At 40.4% G+C, this 27,880-nt stretch overlaps 2 protein-coding genes across 3 annotated transcripts in view; one reads left to right on the top strand and one right to left on the bottom strand.

Moving 5' to 3' along the window:
• Positions 1-523: 523 nt before the first annotated feature.
• On the bottom strand, positions 524-20,135 carry LOC124258435 (charged multivesicular body protein 7-like). Of its 2 annotated transcripts, none has more exons than XM_046692533.1 (10): positions 19,751-20,135; positions 17,503-17,671; positions 9,818-10,012; positions 9,030-9,100; positions 8,612-8,674; positions 4,874-4,922; positions 4,199-4,318; positions 3,834-3,932; positions 3,205-3,384; positions 524-777 (listed from the first exon to the last, which is right to left on the bottom strand). In XM_046692533.1, exons 1-9 carry the CDS (start codon positions 20,008-20,010, stop codon positions 3,220-3,222), a joined length of 1,191 nt encoding a protein of 396 aa, XP_046548489.1. In that variant the 5' UTR covers positions 20,011-20,135; the 3' UTR covers positions 524-777; positions 3,205-3,219. The 2 variants fall into 2 exon arrangements, with proteins under 2 accessions (XP_046548489.1, XP_046548488.1); XM_046692532.1 differs by having other exon boundaries at positions 3,252-3,384.
• Positions 20,136-20,386: 251 nt separating this feature from the next.
• LOC124258426 (lateral signaling target protein 2 homolog) overlaps positions 20,387-27,880 on the top strand; it is a 31,662-nt gene continuing 24,168 nt past the window's right edge. Inside the window, 2 exon segments of the mRNA XM_046692523.1 lie at positions 20,387-20,555; positions 24,006-24,284. Coding sequence (XP_046548479.1) covers positions 20,520-20,555; positions 24,006-24,284 — 315 coding nt within the window. The 5' untranslated portion in view covers positions 20,387-20,519.

Here is a 27,880-nt window from a genome sequence, read left to right as displayed (position 1 = left end):
GATCTTGTGTTTGCAGAAGCTGCAGAAGTATGCACAGATCACCCTTTGGTTGTTACAGGAGTTGACTGGACGCCTGGGTGACTGGTTGGAGGACTAAGGACGTTTTCAAAGCCTGTCTAAATCAATCTGTTGCTTTTTGTGTTTACCTTACGTAATAAGGAATGATATCACACAGTTTCATAGCACACCAGAAATAATAGTCTGGACCAAACATACCAGTTATCATATCCATAGTGTCCTACAAAGTCTGAACAAGTAAATCAAATAACTTACTGACAACCCAATCACTTATTTGTCCCATACAACCATCACTTTCTGGTGCCATCTTTTGCCAACCTTGAGCCAAATCCCCACAGGATCGCATCTTGTCAGACCTCCTTGCTGTCTTCACAATAACACAACTCTGGTGTAACCAGTTTCTTAGCAAGTATTTCATTGCTTTTTGATACCATGGATGTCATTCATATTTCAGACTTTGAATGTTCATTTTTCATACTTGAATCAAATGATAACAAAACACTGGTGATGTTTCAAAAATATTATATACAATTGTTATTTACATTGTGGAACAACAACTAGGTACGATTCTGTGTGGCTGGATGTTCATGAAATGCAGAGCTCCCTACATGATGCAGTAAAATATGTTGAAAGCACTAAAGTAAGTTTTGCACTGGTGTCAGTTTGTTGCTGCTACAGGCTTCTGAAGAGTTGTCCCCCTTGCTTCTGTTGAGTCATCTTTTGAAGGTGAGAAACATGGCACATCCGGCAGGTCGGGAACTGGAAGAAAGAAATTCAGTGAGTGAGTGTGTGAGTGAGTGAAGCAGAGAAGTAACATCCTTATCCTAATGGCAGCTGGGTATTTATTGAAAATCTTAAAGATTACCCTCAGGGCCATATCGGAAATACCCAGATAAAATATTTCAAAACACTAAGTAATATTATCCACAGTTGCAAATGCTATTTGTAATATGACTTTATAGGCATTTGAAGTTATCATAAATTCTTATTTTCTATGCAACTAACTATCAATAACACCTTATATTTCAAGACCAATGTTCAAACAGCGTTAGCCGTAAGAGCAGACCCTGGGCAATTCTAAAAGTAAAGAAAAAAATGGGGGAGAAATAGGACCCTGAGTTGAGAACAGAAAAAAAACTATCATGTGCATACATTTAAGTTGGTTGAAGTTAATGAGAAAGAATCTCTTATTTTGAGGTTTCAGAAATACTGTCGAATGTACATATCCAAGAGCTTTCAAACTATAACAAAAGATGACCATCCCCTAAAGCATTATGGTAAGACATTTATTTTAACCCAGTTTTGACTGCATAGAAATGAACACATAAATAGTGATGACTTACAGATACACTGCTTAAAATATTCAATTCTATCAGCCACTAAATGATATGTTTAACTTTTGTGGACAAGACTTGGTTCTAGTGGACTAGTGGGCTATCATGACCTTCCATCCCGTACATGGTTTCAAGATGAAGAAGAAACATGGATCCCAGCCAAAGTTATCTTTTGATAAAAAACACAAACAGAATACTCAAACACATGTACTTAAGAAGCTAATTAGGAGCTCCAAAAACCAGTCCTGACCTGCAGCAAACCTCCTTAACCAAACATACATTCAGCTTAAAAGATGTTTTTCTTTTGAACAAGACTGTTTCCTCATACTAGTGTTTGAAAATGATGATTTACATAAAGTTTGTGTGTACGCATGATGCTCACTTGCAATGCTAACACCCTCTTGTCAAGCCTGAAGCTAGTGAATTATCACAACCTTATGAAAACATAGAACGTTCTTTCCAAGGGTTAAGATCTGAGAGAAACAATTTGGATCTGTATTTGGAATAATGGTAGATATGAAAAGATTTTGACATGGTTAACTCATCGTCACTGTCCAGTGATTGTATGTGATTGGTCAGTTCCAGCAGGAACAAATAAACACATGACCAGGAGGGAGCAGGGTGCATGGCCAACAAGATGGCAATCCAAACAATTGAAGCATATGGAAGACAGAGGTGTTAATGTGTGAAGGGAAATAAACAGTGATAACAGCAATTAGGTGACCTAAGGTAACTCTGTGATAAACAGTGCTCACCAAATAGAAGAAACCCCTACTTCATTTCATAGCTGCCAAATGTCTGAATTTTACATATTTGTTACAACTTTGCTACTAAAATATAATAGTGAGTGAGTTTAGTTTTATGCCTCACTCAGTAATTTTCCAGCTATATGGCGTAGTGGTGTTCCGAATAATTGAAATAATCGAAGATTGGTCGCAGTGACCAAATGACCAAGCAATCGATCACATTTACTCATAATCGAACACATAAACTATTTTGGAACTACTGTTTTAGTCTTTGAAACACATGAAAACATGTTTAATTCTTAGAAAACTCACTTCACTAACTGAAAAGCAATGACTGAATATATTTTTTGAAGACTCCGGGAAGTTTATGTTCATGATATATTAGTCATCACTTTAAAGTAGCAAGTTGCATCATGTTATACATATATGCAATAACGACCTTGATGGGAAAATCTGAAAAATGACGTTAAACCAATTTTTTTCGATGATTGTTCGTTGGTAATGAAGCAATCATCAATTGTGAGATTTCAACCAATTCCCAACACTAATATGGCGGCGGTCTGTAAATAATAGAGTCTGGACCAGACAATCCAGTGATCAACAGCATGAGCATCGATCTATGCAATTGGGAACCGATGACATGTATCAACAAAGTCAGTGAATCTGACCACCCGATCCCGTTAGTCGTCTCTTACGACAAGCAGGGGTTACTGAAGATCAATTCTAACCCAGACCTTCACGGGTGTATAATACAATAGCATCATTTCTGTCTTAATTTATATGAAATAATATGCCAACATAAATTCATCATGATTAAATTTTCACTGAAAGGGTCATTCTTTGACCTTGCACAGTCTATGGAAAGAGCACTTGTCATTTATTCACAAGTGTGAAGCCTATTAATAGCGTTGCACCCTGTCCTCTCAAGACAATGCTGGTGTGCTGACCAGAAGATTGCAAGAAAATAGTTATTGAAATTAGGAAACTTTGGCAGCTATGTACATATGAACCCCTGCTTGTGCTTGAAAGAATTAAATGAAAATAAATCTCCAATAAGAATCAAATGTTACTGAAACAGGAGACAATCAATAATGGCGATATTCTACTTGTATCATGGATGACTAGTCCTTCAATATGGATGCCAGGTTGTCACCTTCCTCTTCCATTGCCCGCTGGTCAGCGACCAGGAGGTCACTCAGCTCCTTCTCAAGGCCATCTTCAGAGGCATCACTTGATGACAGATCCTGTGATATCAGCTGAGTTATCTCCCCTTGATCTTCCAGAGCCTGCACAAAATGGCAAAGTAAAGGACCATTTCAAAGTTTTGGATAAAGGTTTTACTATCATGACAACATGTATATGAGTATTACAAGGATTTCAAAATTTTCCGAAAAGCTACGAGAAGTGATGTCTCAGAAGTCTGTCAAGTAATGAAGTTTTTTATCCTACACTCAACTTTTGAACTGGTCTCTAAGTTAAATATATTGCAGAAACTTCACAGCAAGATAGACACTGTGGTAACATGAAGTACTCACAAAGTAGTCACCGTTTATCATGCTTTACTAAGCAGTATCTACTGACTTGTCCATTCTAGGTATGTTCTAATGCCAACTGTACCCTCCAAGTGAAATACAATATTTGGAAAGAAACAAAACTTTCAACAGAACACAAATCTCATAGTAAAGACTCCTTCACATGAAAACAGAAACGTCTCTAATAGGATGTGTGGCCTTACATCGTGCAGGTTGTCAACAACATTCTCCACTTTCTCGACGGGCGTCTCCTGGTTAAGCGACTTGATGGCAGACATCCCAGAATTGTAAGCTTTGAGTATCTGTGGAAGGGAGATAGATGCTTAGTGCAGACTGAGCAACACATATTTTGTTCATTTTAATAGTTATCACAGTTTGTTCATATTAATAGTTATCAAATTTTGTTCATTTTAATAGTTATCACATTTTGTTCCACCCCCACCTCTTACATTCAGTATGTAAATTTTCATAAACAGCTATAGCTCTGCCTATTGCTTTGGCTCACTTTCAGTTATATCACCAGTATGCCCATACTTCCTTCACGACACTGATGTACATAGTTCCCTACCATTTCATTCGTAGCAGCATCCTGTATTTTCGTCATCATGTTGTGCAGCTGGTCAATGGACGCCATCTTCTGACTCAGAGTCTGTTCCACCCTCTTCTTCCTGCGTAGTGACTGGAGGGCCTGGGACAACAGGAATAACAGTGGTTGGTTCACGATACATGACAACAGAGTGAGCAAGACTGGCTCACTGCTGCTGATACAGTAGTCACTTAAAGGGCATGTCAACATCATCTGGTTTTAGTCAGCCCAATACGACACAGTTGTAGAGGTCTACCACCTTTGTCATGTTAGTAGTTTCCTACCAGAACACTGAGTGAGTGAGTGAGTGTGTGAGTGAGTGTGTGAGTGAGTGTGTGAGTGAGTGTGTGAGTGAGTGAGGACAGGAGAGACGGATGGATGGAGGTCCTATGCCGTTTTTAGCAGTGTTGCCACAAAATCACAGCGGGGGATGTCGGATCCATTATAAACCAAGGTTCCAACACAACTCAAATGAAACTACTACTACATGATCAAATCTCACTCATAAAAGAATACATAAAGCTGTTATGGAACTCAGCTGTTGTCAGCAAGAGTGGCTATTTCTATTTAAAGCGTGTACATAATCCATAGTTTGGTAGCTCCCTGCTCAGGGAACCAGTCCCATACAAAGCTGGTATGAATCACAGACCCACTCACCAGTGTCTTCTTGCCTTCCTTGACATGACACCTGGCTTCATTCCTCAGTCTGAAACAGAGGAAGACATTGTCTACTCTGAAGTAGTGTAATGACTACAATCCCATCTATGTATACATACTGTAATGTGGCAGTGTTTGTAGACATTGTACAACAGTGTTGTATATGTTTTACATTGTTTCTGTTAAGAAGGGTAGTGGTGTGCTGGGTTCTATATTTAGACAAGGAGACAAGACTGGTCTGGAAATTTCTAGTCCTTCCGAATTGTCTGACCAAGTGAGTTAGGGAAAGTTAGGAAACGTTTGTTTCTGTACAAAAGATACATCCTCTTGCCTCAAGCATCTTACATTACATCTCACATTATAAGAAGACAACAGTGTGAAGATCACTGTTAACCCTGGCTACTCAGCCTTGGCCTATTTTGAAGCTTGACCACTGTTGTAGTGACTTGACCACTGTTGTAGTGACTTGACCACTGTTGTAGTGAAGGGACTATTACCATCACTGTCTTTGTTGCTGCTTGTATACAATATTCTTAGTGAATTTGTTCTGCCTCTCTATTTTGCCACTGTAAATCATTTGTAGTGATTTGCACTTACTTGTAAATGTATTCAGTTTTAGAATATAGCAATACTTTACATCACATTTCTTTGTTCTTTGTTGGTTTCACATTGAATTCCTTATGTCCAGTTGACCCATAGCTATACATGTGAGACTGACCACTGAGGCATAGTGGTGTTCCTCTTAATCGAAATAATCAAAGACTGGTCGCAGAGACCAAACGACCAAGCAATCGATCACATTTTCTCATAATCGAACATTAACGATTTTGGAACTACTGTTTTAGTCTTTGAAATACTTGACAATGGAACATATCTTAGAAGTTGTCAGGGCCTGAAAACATGTTTATTTCTTAGAAAACTCACTTCACTAACTGAACAGTCATGACTGAATATTTCTCTAAGACTCCAGGAAGTTTATGTTCATGATATATTAGTCATCACTTTAATGTAGCAAGTTGCAACATGTTATACTTTTCTGCAGTAACAACCTGGATAGGAAAATCTGAAAAATGACGCTAACCAATTTTTTTCGATGATTGTTCATTGGTAATGAAGCAATCATCAATTGTGAGATTTCAACCAATTCCCAACACTACTGGGGCATATTTCCAATCTATGCTGATCTTACCATGATAGGCCAAAGCATAATAAACAGTTAAATATTTGTGATTTTGACCTAAATAGAATGATATACAGTCAAATCCCCATGAGTCTAATGCTAGCGTTTCGAACATTATGCATAACTCGAAATACCTGTCAGTCCCCACCATTCCCTGTTATAGCTGTCATCATTTGATTTCTGGTTACATGAATTCGTCTCATAACTACACACGATGACTCGAGAATTAAATTTGGTCCCATGATATTTAAACAACAGCAATCTTGTATACATAAGCCGAAGTCAGTCAATGAGAAGTTAATTGGTGTAGCTAACTGATCCAATTACCGTAACAAACCAGCGCGGCTCACACCTTTCTGCCATTGACGGGTGAGTTCAAAAGGCAGATTAGTGATTTTACAGAAACGGAAGAGTTAGCACGTCAAATGTTGTTTTAATCATTGCCGACTTCATACTGTCACAACAAGTCAGCCTTGATGACGTCTGGTTTATTTGTGGATTGGGTAAAATCAAACCACCACCATCGGTATCGGAGGCGCTAAAGTTCTGTCAAGGACTGGAGGAATTTTTCGAGTCGGTCCCAGGTACAAGCAATGAACATTTTTCCCACTTGGCAAGATTTTGTTCATGGATTTTAAGAGGTACATGTACATTGTGCTAGTATTGAAATGTGTTCAAATTTATATACTATTTGTTTTCATTATCTATATCACCTAATGTATTGGTGTGCTATGTTTTGATATGATGTGCTGAATAAAGGAATTGTTCAATATTCGATCATCTTTTTTTTCTACCCTCATAGACATACCTATGTCTTGAATACATTGATAAGTCGAATTTATTACTTGGTCCCCAGCGATTCGACTCATCGGGGACTGACTATCAGCAAACAAAGCATAACAAGTGTTTGCCACTGATATGGCAATGTCCCCGCCCGCTAAAGAATGGAATATCTATATTTACTACTTTTTATTTTGGTCACATAAAAGATGCCTGAAATGCCTGGTGTCTGCATAATCACCCAGGCTGTCAACATAATTGAAAACATTGGGTGCAATGTTTTATGAGATATCGCGTTTAAATAAGTTTGAAAAGCTCAAAGTGTCGTGGTGACCTTGAAGGTAAGGTCAAGGTCACCCAAATCAACTGGTGTCTGCGTAATCCCCTAATGTAGGCTGTCACCAAATTTGAAGACACTGGGTACAACAGTCCATGAGATATCGCGTTAACAAGAGTTTGAAAAGTGGTCAAAGTGTCATGGTGACCTTGAAAATAAGGTCAAGGTCACCGCAATCAACTGGTGTCTGTGTAATTCCCCAATGTAGGTTGTCACCAAATTTGAAGACATTGGATACAACAGTGCATGAGAAATCACGTTAACAAGAGTTTGAAAAGTGAGCAAAGTGTCGTGGTGACCTTGAAGATAAGGTCATGGTCACCAAAATCAACTGGTGTCTGCGTAATCCCCCAATGTAGGCTGTCACCAAATTTGAAGACATTGGATACAACAGTGCATGAGAAATCACGTTAACAAGAGTTTGAAAAGTGAGCAAAGTGTCGTGGTGACCTTGAAGATAAGGTCAAGGTCATCCAAATCGACTGGTGTCTGCGTAATCCCCCAATGTAGGCTGTCACCAAATTTGAAGACACTGGGTACAACAGTCCATGAGATATCGCGTTAACAAGAGTTTGAAAAGTGGTCAAAGTGTCGTGGTGACCTTGAAAATAAGGTCAAGGTCACCAAAATCAACTGGTGTCTGTGTAATTCCCCAATGTAGGTTGTCACCAAATTTGAAGACATTGGATACAACAGTGCATGAGAAATCACGTTAACAAGAGTTTGAAAAGTGAGCAAAGTGTCGTGGTGACCTTGAAGATAAGGTCATGGTCACCAAAATCAACTGGTGTCTGCGTAATCCCCCAATGTAGGCTGTCACCAAATTTGAAGACATTGGATACAACAGTGCATGAGAAATCACGTTAACAAGAGTTTGAAAAGTGAGCAAAGTGTCGTGGTGACCTTGAAGATAAGGTCAAGGTCATCCAAATCGACTGGTGTCTGCGTAATCCCCCAATGTAGGCTGTCACCAAATTTGAAGACACTGGGTATAACAGTCCATGAGATATCGCGTTAACAAGAATCGGGACGTACGTATATACGTACGGACGCCGCTGAATACATAGTCCCCCGTTCCGCGTTGCGGCGGGGGACAAAAATGAGAAATATAAAGCTGACACTGAGGACTGTCTAGCGTGCCCCAGACCTGTGGTTTGATTCATATCATATGGTAAATTAGAGTCTTTGTTGGAGTTAATAAGGTGAACATAAACATGACCTCGAGTAGTATTGGGTACAACAATTTCTTCCATATAGATGGACAATATTTCAGGGTGGCTTCTTGCCCTTTTATCAAATCAAGACAATAGATAAAAGTGATGCATGTCTTAGTTGTTTACCACCTTGATGAAACCCACAGGCACTGGTTGGGTGCTGACAAACCTAGAACTAGAACTGAAATGAACATGGTGGTATAGAAGTAGACTGTGGTAGTACTGACTTGTCACATTGCTGAGATAGAACCTCCGTCTGCTTCTCCAGGTTCTTCTGCACCTTCTGGATCCTGAAACAACATCACCATTAAACAACACCATCATCTACCAGAACAACAGTTGGGGCGACTACCAAGGGTTTTTACAATAGCTAAATTTAAGAGTACAATTCTTACATAGGTACATATATTTCAGTAGGCAGGAAAGTACCGGTGGGAAGAATGAGTTTGGATTGACAATTAAATTCTTTCCCTTGTGTGTTTTGATAGGAAATACACCTACACTGAATCATCCCTAGCTGTTTTCATCATGTAGCCATGAAGTATAATGACAGGTGAATCAACTTTAGCCATTGTCAGGAATGGACCTTTTATGTCATCAGTTCTAAATGAAGACTCCACTAACCACAGCCTACATATACGTTACCTGAAGACATTGAGCTCCACTTCGCTCACAGGGCCAACACGCTTATCTCCCTTCTTGCAGAACTTCACAACCTGGAACAGAGTGAGAGATGATGTAAAGATTGAGCTGGTTTAAACACTGCTTTGAACAATAGTCAGTCACATCCTGGTTTGTGGGTGGGAAGAACAAAGTGAGGCAGATCTTTTGTGTTTACCATGTCATGAAACCCAAAAGGGAATTGTGCTGACTCACTGGATGGATGGATGGATGGTTTAATGGATTTTTCATTGTTATCAATTCATCCTTGTTAGAACTTGTAGAAAATATAGAGAACTTTAAACATACTGCTCATCCCAGTCAGTGTCTGAAATAGCTGCTCGCCTGCTGGGAACATTTGTGTTGGGATAGATCAATGTATTCCTAACTACTGTACTAGTACATGACTAGAACAAGTGTCAGCACTTATAATTGTACACACTTCGACACAGTGTAGAACTACTGTATGTAAATACAACATTTGGTCACTATTACAACATTGGTTACAGTGACATTATCCTAATTTCTCCACCTGAGAAAAATGATAATTTGTTTATTATCTACCTTAGCATGCATTTGGAAATGAAACTTTTGTGTGCAATGTTCATGACTAGTTAAATTAATGATTAACTTGTCCACCTGGCTTGTTGAGAGTAAACAATATTTCAGACACTGATCACTAATGTCAAACTTGAGACTAGCTTTACAATGGTTGCCTGAACCTGAATAACTAGATTTCTCTGTAGTGAATGCCTAATATAGACTACACATACAGTGTCTCTCTCCTTGGTCTGTGTGACCACCACCTTCTTGTCTTGCGCCAGCTGCTGGACAACTAGGTCGAACTCCCTGTCAGATAAGCCAAGTGATGCATGCTGGGAGCGGAGAGCCCCCAGTTCCACCAGGTTGTCAGTGGACTCATGCTCCACAGTGTCGTAGTGGCCACACACCAGCTCATCACACTTCTCCTGAACAACAAACATACTGTCATATTGTTATCATGCTCCACAGTGTCGTAGTGGCCACACACCAGCTCATCACACTTCTCCTGAACAACAAACATACTGTCATATTGTTATCATGCTCCACAGTGTCGTAGTGGCCACACACCAGCTCATCACACTTCTCCTGAACAACAAACATACTGTCATATTGTTATCATGCTCCACAGAGTCGTAGTGGCCACACACCAGCTCATCACACTTCTCCTGTACAACAAACATACTGTCATATTGTTATCATGCTCCACAGTGTCGTAGTGGCCACACACCAGCTCATCACACTTCTCCTGTACAACAAACATACTGTCATATTGTTATCATGCTCCACAGTGTCGTGAGTGGCCACACACCAGCTCATCACACTTGTCCTGAACAACAAACATACTGTCATATTGTTATCATGCTCCACAGTGTCGTAGTGGCCACACACCAGCTCATCACACTTCTCCTGTACAACAAACATACTGTCATATTGTTATCATGCTCCACAGAGTCGTAGTGGCCACACACCAGCTCATCACACTTCTCCTGTACAACAAACATACTGTCATATTGTTATCATGCTCCACAGAGGCGTAGTGGCCACACACCAGCTCATCACACTTCTCCTGTACAACAAACATACTGTCATATTGTTATCATGCTCCACAGAGTCGTAGTGGCCACACACCTAGCTCATCACACTTCTCCTGTACAACAAACATACTGTCATATTGTTATCATGCTCCACAGAGTAATTGTAGTGGCCACACACCAGCTCATCACACTTCCCCTGTACAACAAACATACTGTCATATTGTTATCATGCTCCACAGTGTCGTTAGTGGCCACACACCAGCTCATCACACTTCTCCTGTACAACAAACATACTGTCATATTGTTATCATGCTCCACAGTGTCGTAGTGGCCACACACCAGCTCATCACACTTCTCCTGTACAACAAACATACTGTCATATTGTTATCATGCTCCACAGTGTCGTAGTGGCCACACACCAGCTCATCACACTTCTCCTGTACAACAAACATACTGTCATATTGTTATCATGCTCCACAGTGTCGTAGTGGCCACACACCAGCTCATCACACTTCTCCTGTACAACAAACATACTGTCATATTGTTATCATGCTCCACAGTGTCGTGAGTGGCCACACACCAGCTCATCACACTTCTCCTGAACAACAAACATACTGTCATATTGTTATCATGCTCCACAGAATCGTAGTGGCCACACACCAGCTCATCACACTTCTCCTGTACAACAAACATACTGTCATATTGTTATCATGCTCCACAGTGTCGTGAGTGGCCACACACCAGCTCATCACACTTCTCCTGTACAACAAACATACTGTCATATTGTTATCATGCTCCACAGTGTCGTAGTGGCCACACACCAGCTCATCACACTTCTCCTGAACAACAAACATACTGTCATATTGTTATCATGCTCCACAGAGGCGTAGTGGCCACACACCAGCTCATCACACTTCTCCTGAACAACAAACATACTGTCATATTGTTATCATGCTCCACAGAATCGTGAGTGGCCACACACCAGCTCATCACACTTCTCCTGTACAACAAACATACTGTCATATTGTTATCATGCTCCACAGTGTCGTAGTGGCCACACACCAGCTCATCACACTTCTCCTGAACAACAAACATACTGTCATATTGTTATCATGCTCACACAGAGGCGTAGGTGGCCACACCAGCTCATCACACTTCTCCTGAACAACAAACATACTGTCATATTGTTATCATGCTCCACAGAGGCGTAGTGGCCACACACCAGCTCATCACACTTCTCCTGAACAACAAACATACTGTCATATTGTTATCATGCTCCACAGTGCGTCGGTAAGGGCCACACACCAGCTCATCACACTTCTCCTGAACAACAAACATACTGTCATATTGTTATCATGCTCCACAGAGGCGTAGTGGCCACACACCAGCTCATCACACTTCTCCTGAACAACAAACATACTGTCATATTGTTATCATGCTCCACAGAGGTGTAGTGGCCACACACCAGCTCATCACACTTCTCCTGAACAACAAACATACTGTCATATTGTTATCATGCTCCACAGTGTCGAAGTGGCCACACCAGCTCATCACACTTCTCCTGAACAACAAACATACTGTCATATTGTTATCATGCTCCACAGTGTCGTAGTGGCCACACACCAGCTCATCACACTTCTCCTGAACAACAAACATACTGTCATATTGTTATCATGCTCCACAGAGGTGTAGTGGCCACACACCAGCTCATCACACTTCTACTGTACAACAAACATACTGTCATATTGTTATCATGCTCCACAGTGTCGTAGTGGCCACGCACCAGCTCATCACACTTCTCCTGAACAACAAACATACTGTCATATTGTTATCATGCTCCACAGTGTCGTGTGTGGCCACACACCAGCTCATCACACTTCTCCTGTACAACAAACATACTGTCATATTGTTATCATGCTCCACAGTGTCGTAGTGGCCACACACCAGCTCATCACACTTCTCCTGTACAACAAACATACTGTCATATTGTTATCATGCTCCACAGAATCGTAGTGGCCACACACCAGCTCATCACACTTCTCCTGTACAACAAACATACTGTCATATTGTTATCATGCTCCACAGTGTCGTGAGTGGCCACACCAGCTCATCACACTTCTCCTGTACAACAAACATACTGTCATATTGTTATCATGCTCCACAGTGTCGTAGTGGCCACACACCAGCTCATCACACTTCTCCTGAACAACAAACATACTGTCATATTGTTATCATGCTCCACAGTGTCGTAGTGGCCACACACCAGCTCATCACACTTCTCCTGAACAACAAACATACTGTCATATTGTTATCATGCTCCACAGAATCGTAGTGACCACACACCAGCTCATCACACTTCTCCTGTACAACAAACATACTGTCATATTGTTATCATGCTCCACAGTGTCGTAGTGGCCACACACCAGCTCATCACACTTCTCCTGAACAACAAACATACTGTCATATTGTTATCATGCTCCACAGAGGCGTAGTGGCCACACACCAGCTCATCACACTTCTCCTGAACAACAAACATACTGTCATATTGTTATCATGCTCCACAGACACACCAGTATTGTTATCATGTGGGCCACACACCAGCTCATCACACTTCTCCTGAAGAACAAACATACTGTCATATTGTTATCATGCTCCACAGTGTCGTGAGTGGCCACACACCAGCTCATCACACTTCTCCTGAACAACAAACATACTGTCATATTGTTATCATGCTCCACAGAGGTGTGGCCACACACCAGCTCATCAGACTTCTACTGTACAACAAACATACTGTCATATTGTTATCATGCTCCACAGTGTCACAGTGTACGTGCTCAGTGGCCACGCACCAGCTCATCACACTTCTCCTGAACAACAAACATACTGTCATATTGTTATCATGCTCCACAGTGTCGTAGTGGCCACACACCAGCTCATCACACTTCTCCTGTACAACAAACATACTGTCATATTGTTATCATGCTCCACAGTGTTGTAGTGGACACACACCAGCTCATCACACTTCTCCTGTACAACAAACATACTGTCATATTGTTATCATGCTCCACAGTGTCGTAGTGGCCACGCACCAGCTCATCACACTTCTACTGTACACAAACATACTGTCATATTGTTATCATGCTCCACAGTGTGTCGTGAGTGGCCACACACCAGCTCATCACACTTCTCCTGAACAACAAACATACTGTCATATTGTTATCATGCTCCACAGTGTCGTGTAGTGGCCACACACCAGCTCATCACACTTCTCCTGTACAACAAACATACTGTCATATTGTTATCATGCTCCACAGTGTCGTAGTGGCCACACACCAGCTCATCACACTTCTCCTGTACAACAAACATACTGTCATATTGTTATCATGCTCGACAGACGCAATGTAGGGCTACACACCAGCTCATCACACTTCTCCTGGACAACAAACATACTGTCATTTTGTTATCATGCTCCACAGTGTCGTAGTGGGCCACACACCAGCTCATCACACTTCTCCTGGAACAACAAACATACTGTCATATTGTTATCATGCTCCACAGAGTCGTAGTGGCCACACACCAGCTCATCACACTTCTCCTGTACAACAAACATACTGTCATATTGTTATCATGCTCCACAGTGTCGTAGTGGCCACACACCAGCTCATCACACTTCTCCTGTACAACAAACATACTGTCATATTGTTATCATGCTCCACAGTGTCGTAGTGGCCACACACCAGCTCATCACACTTCTCCTGTACAACAAACATACTGTCATATTGTTATCATGCTCCACAGTGTCGTAGTGGCCACACACCAGCTCATCACACTTCTCCTGAACAACAAACATACTGTCATATTGTTATCATGCTCCACAGTGTTGTAGTGGCCACACACCAGCTCATCACACTTCTCCTGAACAACAAACATACTGTCATATTGTTATCATGCTCCACAGTGTCGTAGTGGCCACACACCAGCTCATCACACTTCTCCTGAACAACAAACATACTGTCATATTGTTATCATGCTCCACAGTGTCGTAGTGGCCACACACCAGCTCATCACACTTCTCCTGAACAACAAACATACTGTCATATTGTTATCATGCTCCACAGTGTCGTGGTGGCCACACACCAGCTCATCACACTTCTCCTGTACAACAAACATACTGTCATGTTGTTATCATGCTCCACAGTGTCGTGAGTGGCCACACACCAGCTCATCACACTTCTCCTGTACAACAAACATACTGTCATATTGTTATCATGCTCCACAGTGTCGTAGTGGCCACACACCAGCTCATCACACTTCTCCTGTACAACAAACATGCTGTCATGTTGTTATCATGCTCCACAGTGTCGTAGTGGCCACGCACCAGCTCATCACACTTCTCCTGAACAACAAACATACTGTCATATTGTTATCATGCTCCACAGTGTCGTAGTGGCCACACACCAGCTCATCACACTTCTCCTGTACAACAAACATACTGTCATATTGTTATCATGCTCCACAGTGTCGTGAGTGGCCACACACCAGCTCATCACACTTCTCCTGTACAACAAACATACTGTCATATTGTTATCATGCTCCACAGTGTCGTAGTGGCCACACACCAGCTCATCACACTTCTCCTGAACAACAAACATACTGTCATATTGTTATCATGCTCCACAGTGTCGTAGTGGCCACACACCAGCTCATCACACTTCTCCTGTACAACAAACATACTGTCATATTGTTATCATGCTCCACAGTGTCGTAGTGGCCACACACCAGCTCATCACACTTCTCCTGTACAACAAACATACTGTCATATTGTTATCATGCTCCACAGTGTCGTAGTGTCCACACACCAGCTCATCACACTTCTCCTGAACAACAAACATACTGTCATATTGTTATCATGCTCCACAGTGTCGTAGTGGCCACACACCAGCTCATCACACTTCTCCTGAACAACAAACATACTGTCATATTGTTATCATGCTCCACAGTGTCGTAGTGGCCACACACCAGCTCATCACACTTCTCCTGGAACAACAAACATACTGTCATATTGTTATCATGCTCCACAGTGTCGTAGTGGCCACACACACCAGCTCATCACACTTCTCCTGTACAACAAACATGCTGTCATGTTGTTATCATGCTCCACAGTGTCGTAGTGGCCACACACCAGCTCATCACACTTCTCCTGTACAACAAACATACTGTCATATTGTTATCATGCTCCACAGTGTCGTAGTGGCCACACACCAGCTCATCACACTTCTCCTGTACAACAAACATGCTGTCATGTTGTTATCATGCTCCACAGTGTCGTAGTGGCCACCACCGCCAGCTCATCACACTTCTCCTGAACAACAAACATACTGTCATATTGTTATCATGCTCCACAGTGTCGTGGTGGCACACACACCAGCTCATCACACTTCTCCTGTACAACAAACATACTGTCATATTGTTATCATGCTCCACAGTGTCGTGGTGGCCACACACCAGCTCATCACACTTCTCCTGTACAACAAACATACTGTCATATTGTTATCATGCTCCACAGTGTCGTAGTGTCCACACACCTCAGCTCATCACACTTCTCCTGAACAACAAACATACTGTCATATTGTTATCATGCTCCACAGTGTCGTAGTGGCCACACACCAGCTCATCACACTTCTCCTGTACAACAAACATGCTGTCATATTGTTATCATGCTCCACAGTGTCGTAGTGGCCACACACCAGCTCATCACACTTCTCCTGTACAACAAACATACTGTCATATTGTTATCATGCTCCACAGTGTCGTAGTGTCCACACACCAGCTCATCACACTTCTCCTGTACAACAAACATACTGTCATATTGTTATCATGCTCCACAGTGTCGTAGTGGCCACACACCAGCTCATCACACTTCTCCTGAACAACAAACATACTGTCATATTGTTATCATGCTCCACAGTGTCGTAGTGGCCACACACCAGCTCATCACACTTCTCCTGAACAACAAACATACTGTCATGTTGTTATCATGCTCCACAGTGTCGGAGTGGCCACACACCAGCTCATCACACTTCTCCTGAACAACAAACATACTGTCATATTGTTATCATGCTCCACAGTGTCGTAGTGGCCACACACCAGCTCATCACACTTCTCCTGAACAACAAACATACTGTCATATTGTTATCATGCTCCACAGTGTCGTAGTGGCCACACACCAGCTCATCACACTTCTCCTGAACAACAAACATACCGGTACTGTCATATTGTTATCATGCTCCACAGAGTCGTAGTGTCCACACACCAGCTCATCACACTTCTCCTGAACAACAAACTTACTGTCATATTGTTATCATGTTTATATTTACACTAACACATAAACCCTGTTTACAGATTGCTTAAAAAGGTTTAACGACAATTCAACAAACCTCAAAAGCTAAAATATTACAGCTCATGTTTGCTTGGCGTATACAGTTCCCATCTCTGAGTGAGTGAGTTTAGTTTTATGCCGCACTCAGCAATATTCCAGCTATATGACGGCGGTCTGTAAATAATCGAGTCTGGACCAGACAATCCAGTGATCAACCTCATGAGCATCGATCCACGCGATTGGGATACGATGACATGTGTCAACCAAGTCAGCGAGATTGACCACCGGATCCCGTTAGTCGCCCCTCACGACAAGCATGGCTTACTGAAGACCAATTCTAGTTTGGATCTTCGTGGGTCCCCATCTCTGAAGGAAAGCATACTTGCAAAGTGTAATTAAAGAGATAAAGATGAAACAACTATGGGTTATCAGAACCTGATAACACGATGAAAAAAAGCTTGGCTCATAGATCTAATATTTTGATGAGAAGGTGTTTTAATACCATTAGCAGCTGATGCAGAACCCGAGGCTCCGAACTGTCTTCAGACTTCCTCCACACCACCCCGAGACCCCAAGACATGGGCTGCCACACAAATGTGTTGAAGCCCCACCCCAACCAGCTGGAGTTCCCTGCTTTCTGATAGTAGGACAGCTTGTGTAACTTGCCACTTCTGCAAATTGAAATAAAACACATTAATGTGTAATGTTAAACATTATCTTGAATGCATTAGATGTAATTATTTTCAGTTTTCCAGAATCATAATGAATGTTTCTTCACATTTGGGAAACATATTCCTGAACTAAAGGACAAACACTTCCTCATCCTCAGCCATATCAGCATTAACATGAAGCGTAACAGACTTAGTGCTGTGTCAGTAATTACATGAGGTTCTTGTGTCTTTACGCTTTGCTAATACAGAATTTTTATCTCAGGGAACCCTGAAACTCTGAATTTTACATCAGGGTTATGATACAGATAACTTTATCTTTCAATGTCTAATAGTAACACATTAACTAATTGCTTGTTGTCAGACACTTGTAAACATGACTTTATACTAACCAAGTTTGAATCTGACTAAGTGCATGAAACAATGCATGAAACAGATTATCATAATGATTATACTAGTACATGTGTCATACTGATTTAACAAAATGTGTTCCACGATTTCTGTATTTCCAAACAAGAGAGGAAATGCCATTATTGTTTCACAGGTTTTTTGAAATCAGTGAGACACACATGTGTAAATGTCTTCATTACAATTTACTTCTTTTTGTAGTATGATGCCATTCCAACCTTAGTCATGATTCAAAGATGTCCACATTGCAGTCTGGATGATAACTAACAGTACTCCGGTGTGCATATATATATATATAGGGTTACAACGAAGATGAATTTCTCCACTAACTTTGGGGAACCAACTGCAAACTTAATGCAGATGAGGATCACATGCATCAAATTGCTGAAAAGCATGTGCAAATATTGTGCATGTGAACAGCTGCGTTTTGGTGTAAAGTTTTGTTAAGAATTCGCCAATTTTCACTGAGTTTCATCATTTATTGAACTCATGACAATAATATTTTCAATGTTACGAATTTGTTTTACAATACATCAGTTCAAGTGTAAACAGTACCTTTAAACAGTAAGAAATATTTAGCAAAATCTAGTTTAGAACAGTTGACTGAAGTAAGTGGCCACATTTACAGTAAATTACACTAGCATGTCTAAACTTTTGATGGGTAGTATATAAATACTGATAGAGGCTGCATGGCTTCCATCATTTATCACTGCATGCTTTGAGACATTTTAACAAAAGAGACACAGTGTTCAAGAAGTTCTCATTAGTCGGCTTTCTTGCTAACATTATCAACGATAATCATATTAGCATGCCCAAACTGTGCACTTCGGCAAGGGTCCATTTTTTATTCTATGGCCACAACAGTTATTTTACTATTGTATACTATCCGTTATATTAGTATGGCCCCACTGTGCACGTCGGCAAGGGAGATCACTCCACATTACAAGCAAAAACATGGTCCAGTTCTACACATGAGAGGTGATGCTGTTTCAGTAAAGTTTCGCGGTCCAGGAATACATTGAATACAGCATCATGCATTGGATAAGTGAGTGTGCAAAAAAGAATACGCACAATTTGGGGAGTGCACAGTAGGGAACTTCCACAGGAAAAAGAGAAGAGTAAAGTGTCTTTGAATGCTGGTGTATCACAAAACCCATGAATACTTTATGAGCGGGACACTTTACAGCACACACATTTTTAAAATTCATTTTGTGCCACTTAGAGGATCGAACTGAGCATATGCCAGCTTCAAGCTAAGCTTGAGGCTAAGCTTGGCTAACTACTTAATCTAATTAGCCCACACACTACCACATGCACTATCACAATAATTTATGCTTGTTAACCAAGTCATCAGCACCTGATTGATTTCCTTTTCTTGCATACGCAGTAGGGGTAAGGCTGAAAGCGTAAAGGGGTGCCTTAGCCTAATGATTGTAACTTATGTAAGGGGTGCCTAATTGGAAAGGTGAATTGAATAAGGAGAGCATTGAGTGTACCCTAACCGTAAGGATTGAAAGCATGAGCCGGGTAAACTGCATTCTTACCCCATACCCCTTCCCCTACAAAACAATTTTTATAAATTAAATCTTTATTTCACTGATGTGTTGACTTTCTGTTGACTTGTTCAAGTTGTAGCCACGTTTGATCTGATCAATCCCATCACTTGCCCTTTACCTTTGCATTTCTGCTCCAACAACATCAAGACAGCCAGGTTTTTTCCCATTTCGCACAAAACGACTTTGTAGTTCCTTCACATCAACAATTATACGGTTATTCTGTCGACAATCTTCACTGATGACATGAGTCCAAAATTTCAACTTTCTGTCCCATGATTGTGGGTTGAGAGATCTGTCGCGGAAAGGCGCAAACAACACTGTCATCTTCTGATCGTCCTTCCATTCCGGAGGCAGGAATAACTTGTCAGTTGACATCATCAAGCTTTGTGGTTTATCTAACCATCTAATCGCATTAGAGATGGATTATCACCACAAGAACAGTCAATTAATCCATCGTTCCAACAACCACATTGCAATGTTGTCATTTGCGAATTTCCCTTCGTACTGTTAACCTAAAACAAATACAACTTACATTTTAATGTCGCAACAATTAAGTGTGATACAATAAACTCAATTGAGAATTATTCCTTATACTAAAATGTACATGAACTTACATATTTGTTTATCAATATTTTAAAAATTATGGTGAATTTGCGGTAGTCAGTCTTACTAAATATTTACCTTATGTTATACGTTTTGAGGATAGTAGTATGTACGAGAACCGCGGAAGTCACGCGGACAACTGACGTAACGCGTGACGTTAGCGAGAATTTGTGAATTGGTCATATCTTACTAGACATTGTGATGTATGATAACCCCCTGCTTAGAGTTTTTTATTTAGAAAGTTCGTCTTTCTGGACTATACCATTGTAACTACCATCTTCAGGATGAATTCTCTTCGAAGATGGCTTTACAGGCCGAAGGTAAGCAAATGCGTGGCCACAATGACCGCTCAGACTTAGTTCTCTTGCGCACCTGTCTGTTTGGAAGTCCATTTTATTTGTTTACAGAAAAGATAATTGTTTGGCCCTGATGTTATTTGATATCTTAAGTGTTGGTGTCACTAATGAAACCAATCTCTGTTATCTTTTAAATGTTTGTAAGCCCCTCCATGATATTTTAATCTCATGATAATAAATAGGTTTTCATTGTTTATTTGTTGGTGAAATGGCCTAGTTTTGGGATACTTTGGATATGCATCAACAACTTTGGGCTTTGATAATGGTAGACTGAAGCATGACTATGTCGATCGTCTGTACATCGTGAATGTAAAGGTCAGCTTCTTTAGACCACACCCAAATCATCTGAATCAAAGTTGTAGGATGATTTAAATAATCAATATCAAATATATGAGATTCACCTCTGTAAGGTTCTTGTGTTAGATGTAAGGCATGAGGCGTGATTGACCATGAATCACTATGACTCGTCATTGTTATGTTTTTCACCAGTGTGTTAGTTTTTTCCACAAAGTCTGTATCTATTGTAATGGATTACATCCATTATATATTTTTGGAATTGGTGTCATAAACATATATTTGTCATAGATTTAAAACTTTACCTTATTCATGACACTGTTTTCCTTGTTATATTTCATCCTTACTTTTTGTGCTTATATCTCAAACTGAAGTCTGTTTCTTTTCATTAAACATGACAAAACATGTTCAGGAGCATAGATCCATGAATACGAAAGTTCAAATATGTATTCATGAATTTGTGATGTCTATGTGTTAGAGAGGTTAACATTGTTAGTAACTGGTAACTGTATAAAACATTCGGAATTATACATATGGAATATTTCATATATGATTTTGTTAACAGATATTAAATTTCGAACGTTATGAATATTCTTATCTGAACAAGTTTATAACAATCCTGCTTGGTTTGTATGTATAGTTTTAGACCAAATGCCTCAGGTATTTCCATGGTTTTAGTATATGTGAAGTGATAATTTTGTGATTGAAATACTGAAAAGTCATAATGCAAGTCCTGTGGTGTTTGGTCAAGACCACAATAAATATGCAGTGGTTCTGATTTCATCAATGTGTTAATTAGTGTAGGTGTGTAGGGATTTTGTGTGTGTTTTTAAATAATATACGTCTGTATATTAAGCATGTTAAGATAGCAACGATTGTAAAACTGAATCTAAATACTGTGTATGATTTTATGATATACTGAATCTTATGGGATATATGAATTTATCTAAAAAACAAATAATTGCATTGAAAGAGTGGTGGATAAATGTCTTGTATACCTATATGTCTTCAAGCTTCTTATAATAATTTTACATTTACTGGTCACCATATCAGCATTGATTGACCTGTCACATGATCAATTTTGACCTTGCAAGATAACACAAACATTACAAGTATGTACAGGTCCACCTCTCTATCTTTGAAAGGTTGAAATCTTGACTTTCTGTCTTCAAGGAAGTCATGTACATATAACACACTGTCCAAGTGTCAGAACCTTTCTGTTTATGTTACTTATGAGAATCATCAAACTTACTATGCATTTAAATTAACCCACAGTAAAATTAACCCGAGTATTTTCAACTCAGATTGTGTCGAGTATGCAAGATTTCTTTGTCAGTGTAATCCCTGGGTGAGGGACACCAGAAATGTGTTTCATGCATTAGTGAATCGAACATTTAGCATGACTGCTTTAATCAGCAAAATATCGTATTGCTGTCAAGTCTACTGTTGGGATGAAATGACTACAGGTGTTTGATTTAACTGTGATAAAATATTGCCAGGGTTCGAAATAACCAATATATTAATGTGCCATGGCACGGTAAATATTGAAATGGCACGGATGAAAATTTTCTCAGTGCCCTTATGGCACGCCTAATTTGTTAGACACATAACTCACCTTTGGTCATTTAATCCCCAAAGACATTGCCCAGGAAGTCCCTGGCACTGGAATTATGATGGATGATGTAAAGAAATCTGGTTGTTTTAGAGGGAGTACTGATAGTTTGGTTATCGAAGAGGAAATTGTGTATTCTAAAAACATGTGGGCACACTTGATTTCTGGAAGGCACATTTAAAATATTTGCCTGGTGCCTTAAGGCACACTTAGAGAAAAAAGTATTTCTATCCCTGATTGCCAAATTAGTGCAGTTGTGGTCCACATATATAAGGCACAGAAATTAGTATGCAGATATGTGTCCTTCATGTTCCATAGTTCATTATAAAAAACCCATGTAACATGTGTTTCAACAGAAATGAGAGAAATGTCTACTCAAAAAGTAAAGGCAAAATGTGTCTTGATAAGCGAACATTAGCTTTCGTCACCCTTCACTTATGGATGATATATCCAGCAGGAAAGATTGTTTAGCTTGATTATTGGGTTGTCTCAGTGTCATTGTACTCGGGTTGGGGGAAATCTTGTGAGACAGACTGATTTGAGTGCCCAGGTGTAGTCTCCAGTACATTACCTCACTGCCTGTCTGCATGAATGTGATATATGTCGAGCAATTATCAGCAATTACCCATAACCTCCAAAACTGAATGACACTGTTGTCACCTTGGATCGATGACCTGGTGATACTCAGCACTAGTAATAGTAGTATAAAGACATATTTTTGCTATTGGGCACATGTCAACAGTTGTCTAAGATGCTACAATTCACTATGCAAAGTTGGGCCTAGTAGCTGGGCTTCTGACAGTAATCCATGGTTGTGTGTTCAAACATAGTTTGTCTGCACTGGATCCATCCTTATTTGCTTTCCTCCCAAATAAAACTGACAATGTTCAGCACATTGTTTAGATCCAGTTGTAGCACATACCCTTAATGTGTTCAAACAATCTGCCACCCCATGGGAAATTTTGTCCGAACAGAATCAGTGAGTGAGTGAGTACGATTTTACGCTGCTTTTAGCAATATTACAGAAATATTGTGGCGGGTAAGACAAAATCAGCCTGTGATGGTTGTAAGAAGGTTACGTAGGGGATTGAGTTGTCAGACTTGCTGACTTGGTTGATGTATGTTACTGTATCCCAATAGCATAGATCGAAGCTGATATCAATCGCTGGATTGTCTGGTTCGGACTAGGATAATTATAGGCAGCTCACAGGTAGTTTGAATGATGTTAAACAAACAAACAAACAAATGTAAGAGGTGAGTAGATGGATCCGGTGGTGAGGCTTGGTGATGCGGATGACTGTGTATTGTCTATGGTCATAGACTCATACCATGTAAGGGATCATTGCTCATAACATCAATCACTTGATTGTCAGGTCCAAAGTTTTATATATTTACAGGCAACCATGATCATATTCCTTCAGTGTTGCAGAGTGCAGTGTTGCACAAAGACAGTCAATCTGCCATTTTCTTCATATGGTTGACTGACAAGCTTTTTTCGTCTGTTCCAGAGGACAGACACCTCTCTGCTGGCCCAGTTCTTCTATTCCGACGAGGATCTGAACATGGTGGCTGCAGAGCTGGATAGTTTTGATGGTCGCAAGGACCCGGAACGTTGCACAGCACTGGTGAACCAGCTGCGGGCCTGTCAGGACAAGGTCCTCACTGCCATACAGAACATCATGGAGGACGCAGTCCCGGGACAAAGAGCCAGTCGGGACTTCCGTTGTAAATTTCCCGATGATGTTATCCAGGAAAACCTTGCTGGCCAGCTATGGTTTGGGGCAGAGGTGAGAGATGATAACATGTTTGTGCCACTCACTTGTCTCAATCTTCAGTTTTGTTGTGATTTCAAAGTAGCCTGAAGAATGAATTTGTTTTTGATGTGTTTTCATCATATTCAATGAAATGGCAAATGTAATTTATTTAATCTACATGCTGAACATCAGCATTTGACATTTTAGATGTTTCACTTATGTCCTGTTACTTTTCCATTTGATATGAACAATGTGATCAGCTTTATCAGTTGTTCTCCTTTTCATAGCTGACAACCTTTCAGTGGGTTTTCTCCTCTTGGGTCTACTGGTATTGTCAATGTGTCACTCATTGCAGACAATGTAGACACCTTTTTATCCTGTATGTGAAAGCAGCCATAAATCTTAAACATGTGCATGGAACTGGGATTTACTGAATCTGTGTACCACATCTCATGTTACAAATTATTATTTATCTATGTATTGCAGTGTATCTTGATTTCAATAATTTTGTCATATACACTGTATGTTACTATGTTGGCTCACCACTTAGAAAAAGAAGCATTTTTGCAGGTCAGTTTATCAGTTCAAAACTGATTGTCTATGATGGAAAGCTACTGGTTGGGAACAAGACATTGAGGAATGGAGATACTAATTACATGTTATAAGATGCACAATGCATGCAAATTTAGGGAAATTATTTGGATATTTTAGGAGTTCTTTATTTCCAAAATTCTGATGTATTTTGTTGTTGTATTTAGAGCTGTAAAGTAAAACTAAATATTGATGGCGCATGTTCAATGGTTCATTATCAGTGTACAGAAATTACCTCCACAATGTAATTACATGAGTAAACAGGGAAATTGTCTTGTCAAGTGAATGTCAATGGCTATATCTTGGTGTAATGTCATATGGATATCAGTGGTTATATCTTGGTGTAATGTCATATGGATGTCAGTGGCTATATCTTGGTGTAATGTCATGTGGATGTCAGTGGCTATATCATGGTGTAATGTCATGTGGATGTCAGAGGCTATATCTTGGTGTAATGTCATGTGGATGTCAGTGGCTATATCTTGGTGTAATGTCATGTGGATGTCAGAGGCTATATCTTGGTGTAATGTCATGTGGATGTCAGTGGCTATATCTTGGTGTAATGTCATGTGGATGTCGGTGGTTATATCCTGGTGTAATGTCATGTGGATGTCGGTGGTTATATCCTGGGATGTCATGTCAATGTGGATGTCAGTGGCTATATCTTCATGGTGTAATGTCATGTGGATGTCAGAGGCTATATCTTGGTGTAATGTCATGTGGATGTCAGTGGTTATATCCTGGTGTAATGTCAAGTGGATGTCATTGGCTATATCCTGCTGTAATGTCATGTGGATGTCAGAGGCTATATCTTGGTGTAATGTCATGTGGATGTCAGTGGCTATATCTTTGTGTAATGTCATGTGGATGTCAGAGGCTATATCCTGGTGTAATGTCATATGGATGTCAGAGGCTATATCTTTGTGTAATGTCATGTCAGTGGCTGGGATGTCAATGTCATGTGGAGGCAGTGGCTATATCTTGGTGTAATGTCATATGGATGTCAGTGGTTATATCCTCTTGTCATGTAATGTCATGTGGATGTCAGTGGCTATATCCTGGTGTAATGTCATGTGGATGTCAGTGGCTATATCTTGGTGTAATGTCATGTGGATGTCAGTGGCTATATCCTGGTGTAATGTCATATATCTTGGATGTCAGTGGCTATATCTTGGTGTAATGTCATGTGGATGTCAGTGGCTATATCCTGGTGTAATGTCATGTGGATGTCAGAGGCTATATCTTGTGTGTAATGTCATGTGGATGTCAGAGGCTATATCTTGGTGTAATGTCATGTGGATGTCAGTGGCTATATCTTGGTGTAATGTCATATGGATGTCAGTGGCTATATCTTGGTGTAATGTCATGTGGATGTCAGTGGTTATATCCTGGTGTAATGTCATGTGGATGTCAGTGGCTATATCTTGGTGTAATGTCATGTGGATGTCAGTGGCTATATCTTGGTGTAATGTCATGTGGATGTCAGTGGCTATATCTTGGTGTATCCTGTCATCATGGATGTCAGTGGCTATATCCTGGTGTAATGTCATGTGGATGTCAGTGGCTATATCTTGGTGTAATGTCAGTGGCAATGTCATATGGATGTCAGTGGCTATATCTTGGTGTAATGTCATGTGGATGTCAGTGGCTATATCTTGGTGTAATGTCATGTGGATGTCAGTGGCTATATCTTGGTGTAATGTCATGTGGATGACAGTGGCTATATCCTGGTGTAATGTCATGTGGATGTCAGTGGCTATGTCATTAGCTCTAGCATGTCTATCTTGATGTCGTTGCACAACAGCTTTTTCTTTGGGATTGCAGTGTTTGTTATTGATTTGTGTAGCCTTTGTCTTTGCATATCAGGTTGTGTTTAACTTTCAGTCATTGCACATGATTAATGCAGCATAAAGGTCACCCATGCATTCAAACTGTCTCACTGGTCTCCAGTTCTCCTGTGTCATGTTTAACCATAGGTTATATCTTTCTTACAACCATATTCCATGTCAAAAGATTGGGTGGCACTTAGTGCTGTGTACTGTTAGCCTTCTAGTACCTCACAGGCTGCATAGGTTGTACACTCCTCAGGGTGTTGAGAACAAAGACCCATCCTGAGTGACCATAATAATAAGGTCTATCATAGTCTAAGTACACTTATTTAGGTATTAATTGGAAAGTACACCATGCAGTTGATAAAAGCTATGATATAATGTAATATGATGTCATGAATATCACTGTCTAAATGAGATTGGAATCTGTCATGGTAAACCTGACCGTCTGTACAGATTCATGAAATCGCTGATGGGTAGTAAGGACGAAGACCAACTTCCTAAATCAAGTAATGACACTCTTCTTTGCAGACACTTTCAACAAATTCTTTATGTCAAAGATAGAGATGATAAGGGACTCTCTGATATCTACATCTCCAGACAATGAGGTAGATGAAAGTCCTACTTTCAGTGGACATATTCTCAGTAACCTGGAGCCTTTCACAGATAAGGAGGTCAAATCACTGGTAATGGGAGCTAAGCCTACAGGTGAATCTGATCCAATGCCGACGAAACATGTGAAACACATGGACTTGCTCATTCCTATAATCACTGAGATTGTGAACAAGAGCCTATAATTAGGTGTATTTCTAGAAGCTTTTAAGAATTCCTTTGTTCGACCACTACTAAAAAAAGCGCGACCTTGAGAAGTCTAAGCTAAAAAACTTCCGTTCAGCATCCACGGTAGTTTTCCTCTCCAAAATCGTGGAGAAGGCTGTCAGTGTGAGGCTGAAGAACCATCTGACAAGGTGTGACCTAGTGGACAAGTACAAGTCTGCATACCGGGAACATCACAACACTGAGACAGTTCTTATACGTGTCAGTGATTTCCTGAGGCAAATTGGGCGGTGGGGTAGCCTAATGGTTAAAGCGTCTGCTCGTCATGCCGAAGACCCGGGTTCGAATCCCCACATGGGCACAATGTGTGAAGCCCATTTCTGGTGTCCCCCGCCGTGATGTTGCTGGAATATTGCTAAAAGCGCCTAAACC

Source organism: Haliotis rubra, unplaced genomic scaffold (genome assembly GCF_003918875.1).
Source record: "Haliotis rubra isolate DU_JTF1 unplaced genomic scaffold, ASM391887v1 Scf693, whole genome shotgun sequence".
Lineage (NCBI taxonomy): Eukaryota > Metazoa > Mollusca > Gastropoda > Lepetellida > Haliotidae > Haliotis > Haliotis rubra.
This window is presented reverse-complemented; position numbering and strand designations above follow the sequence as displayed.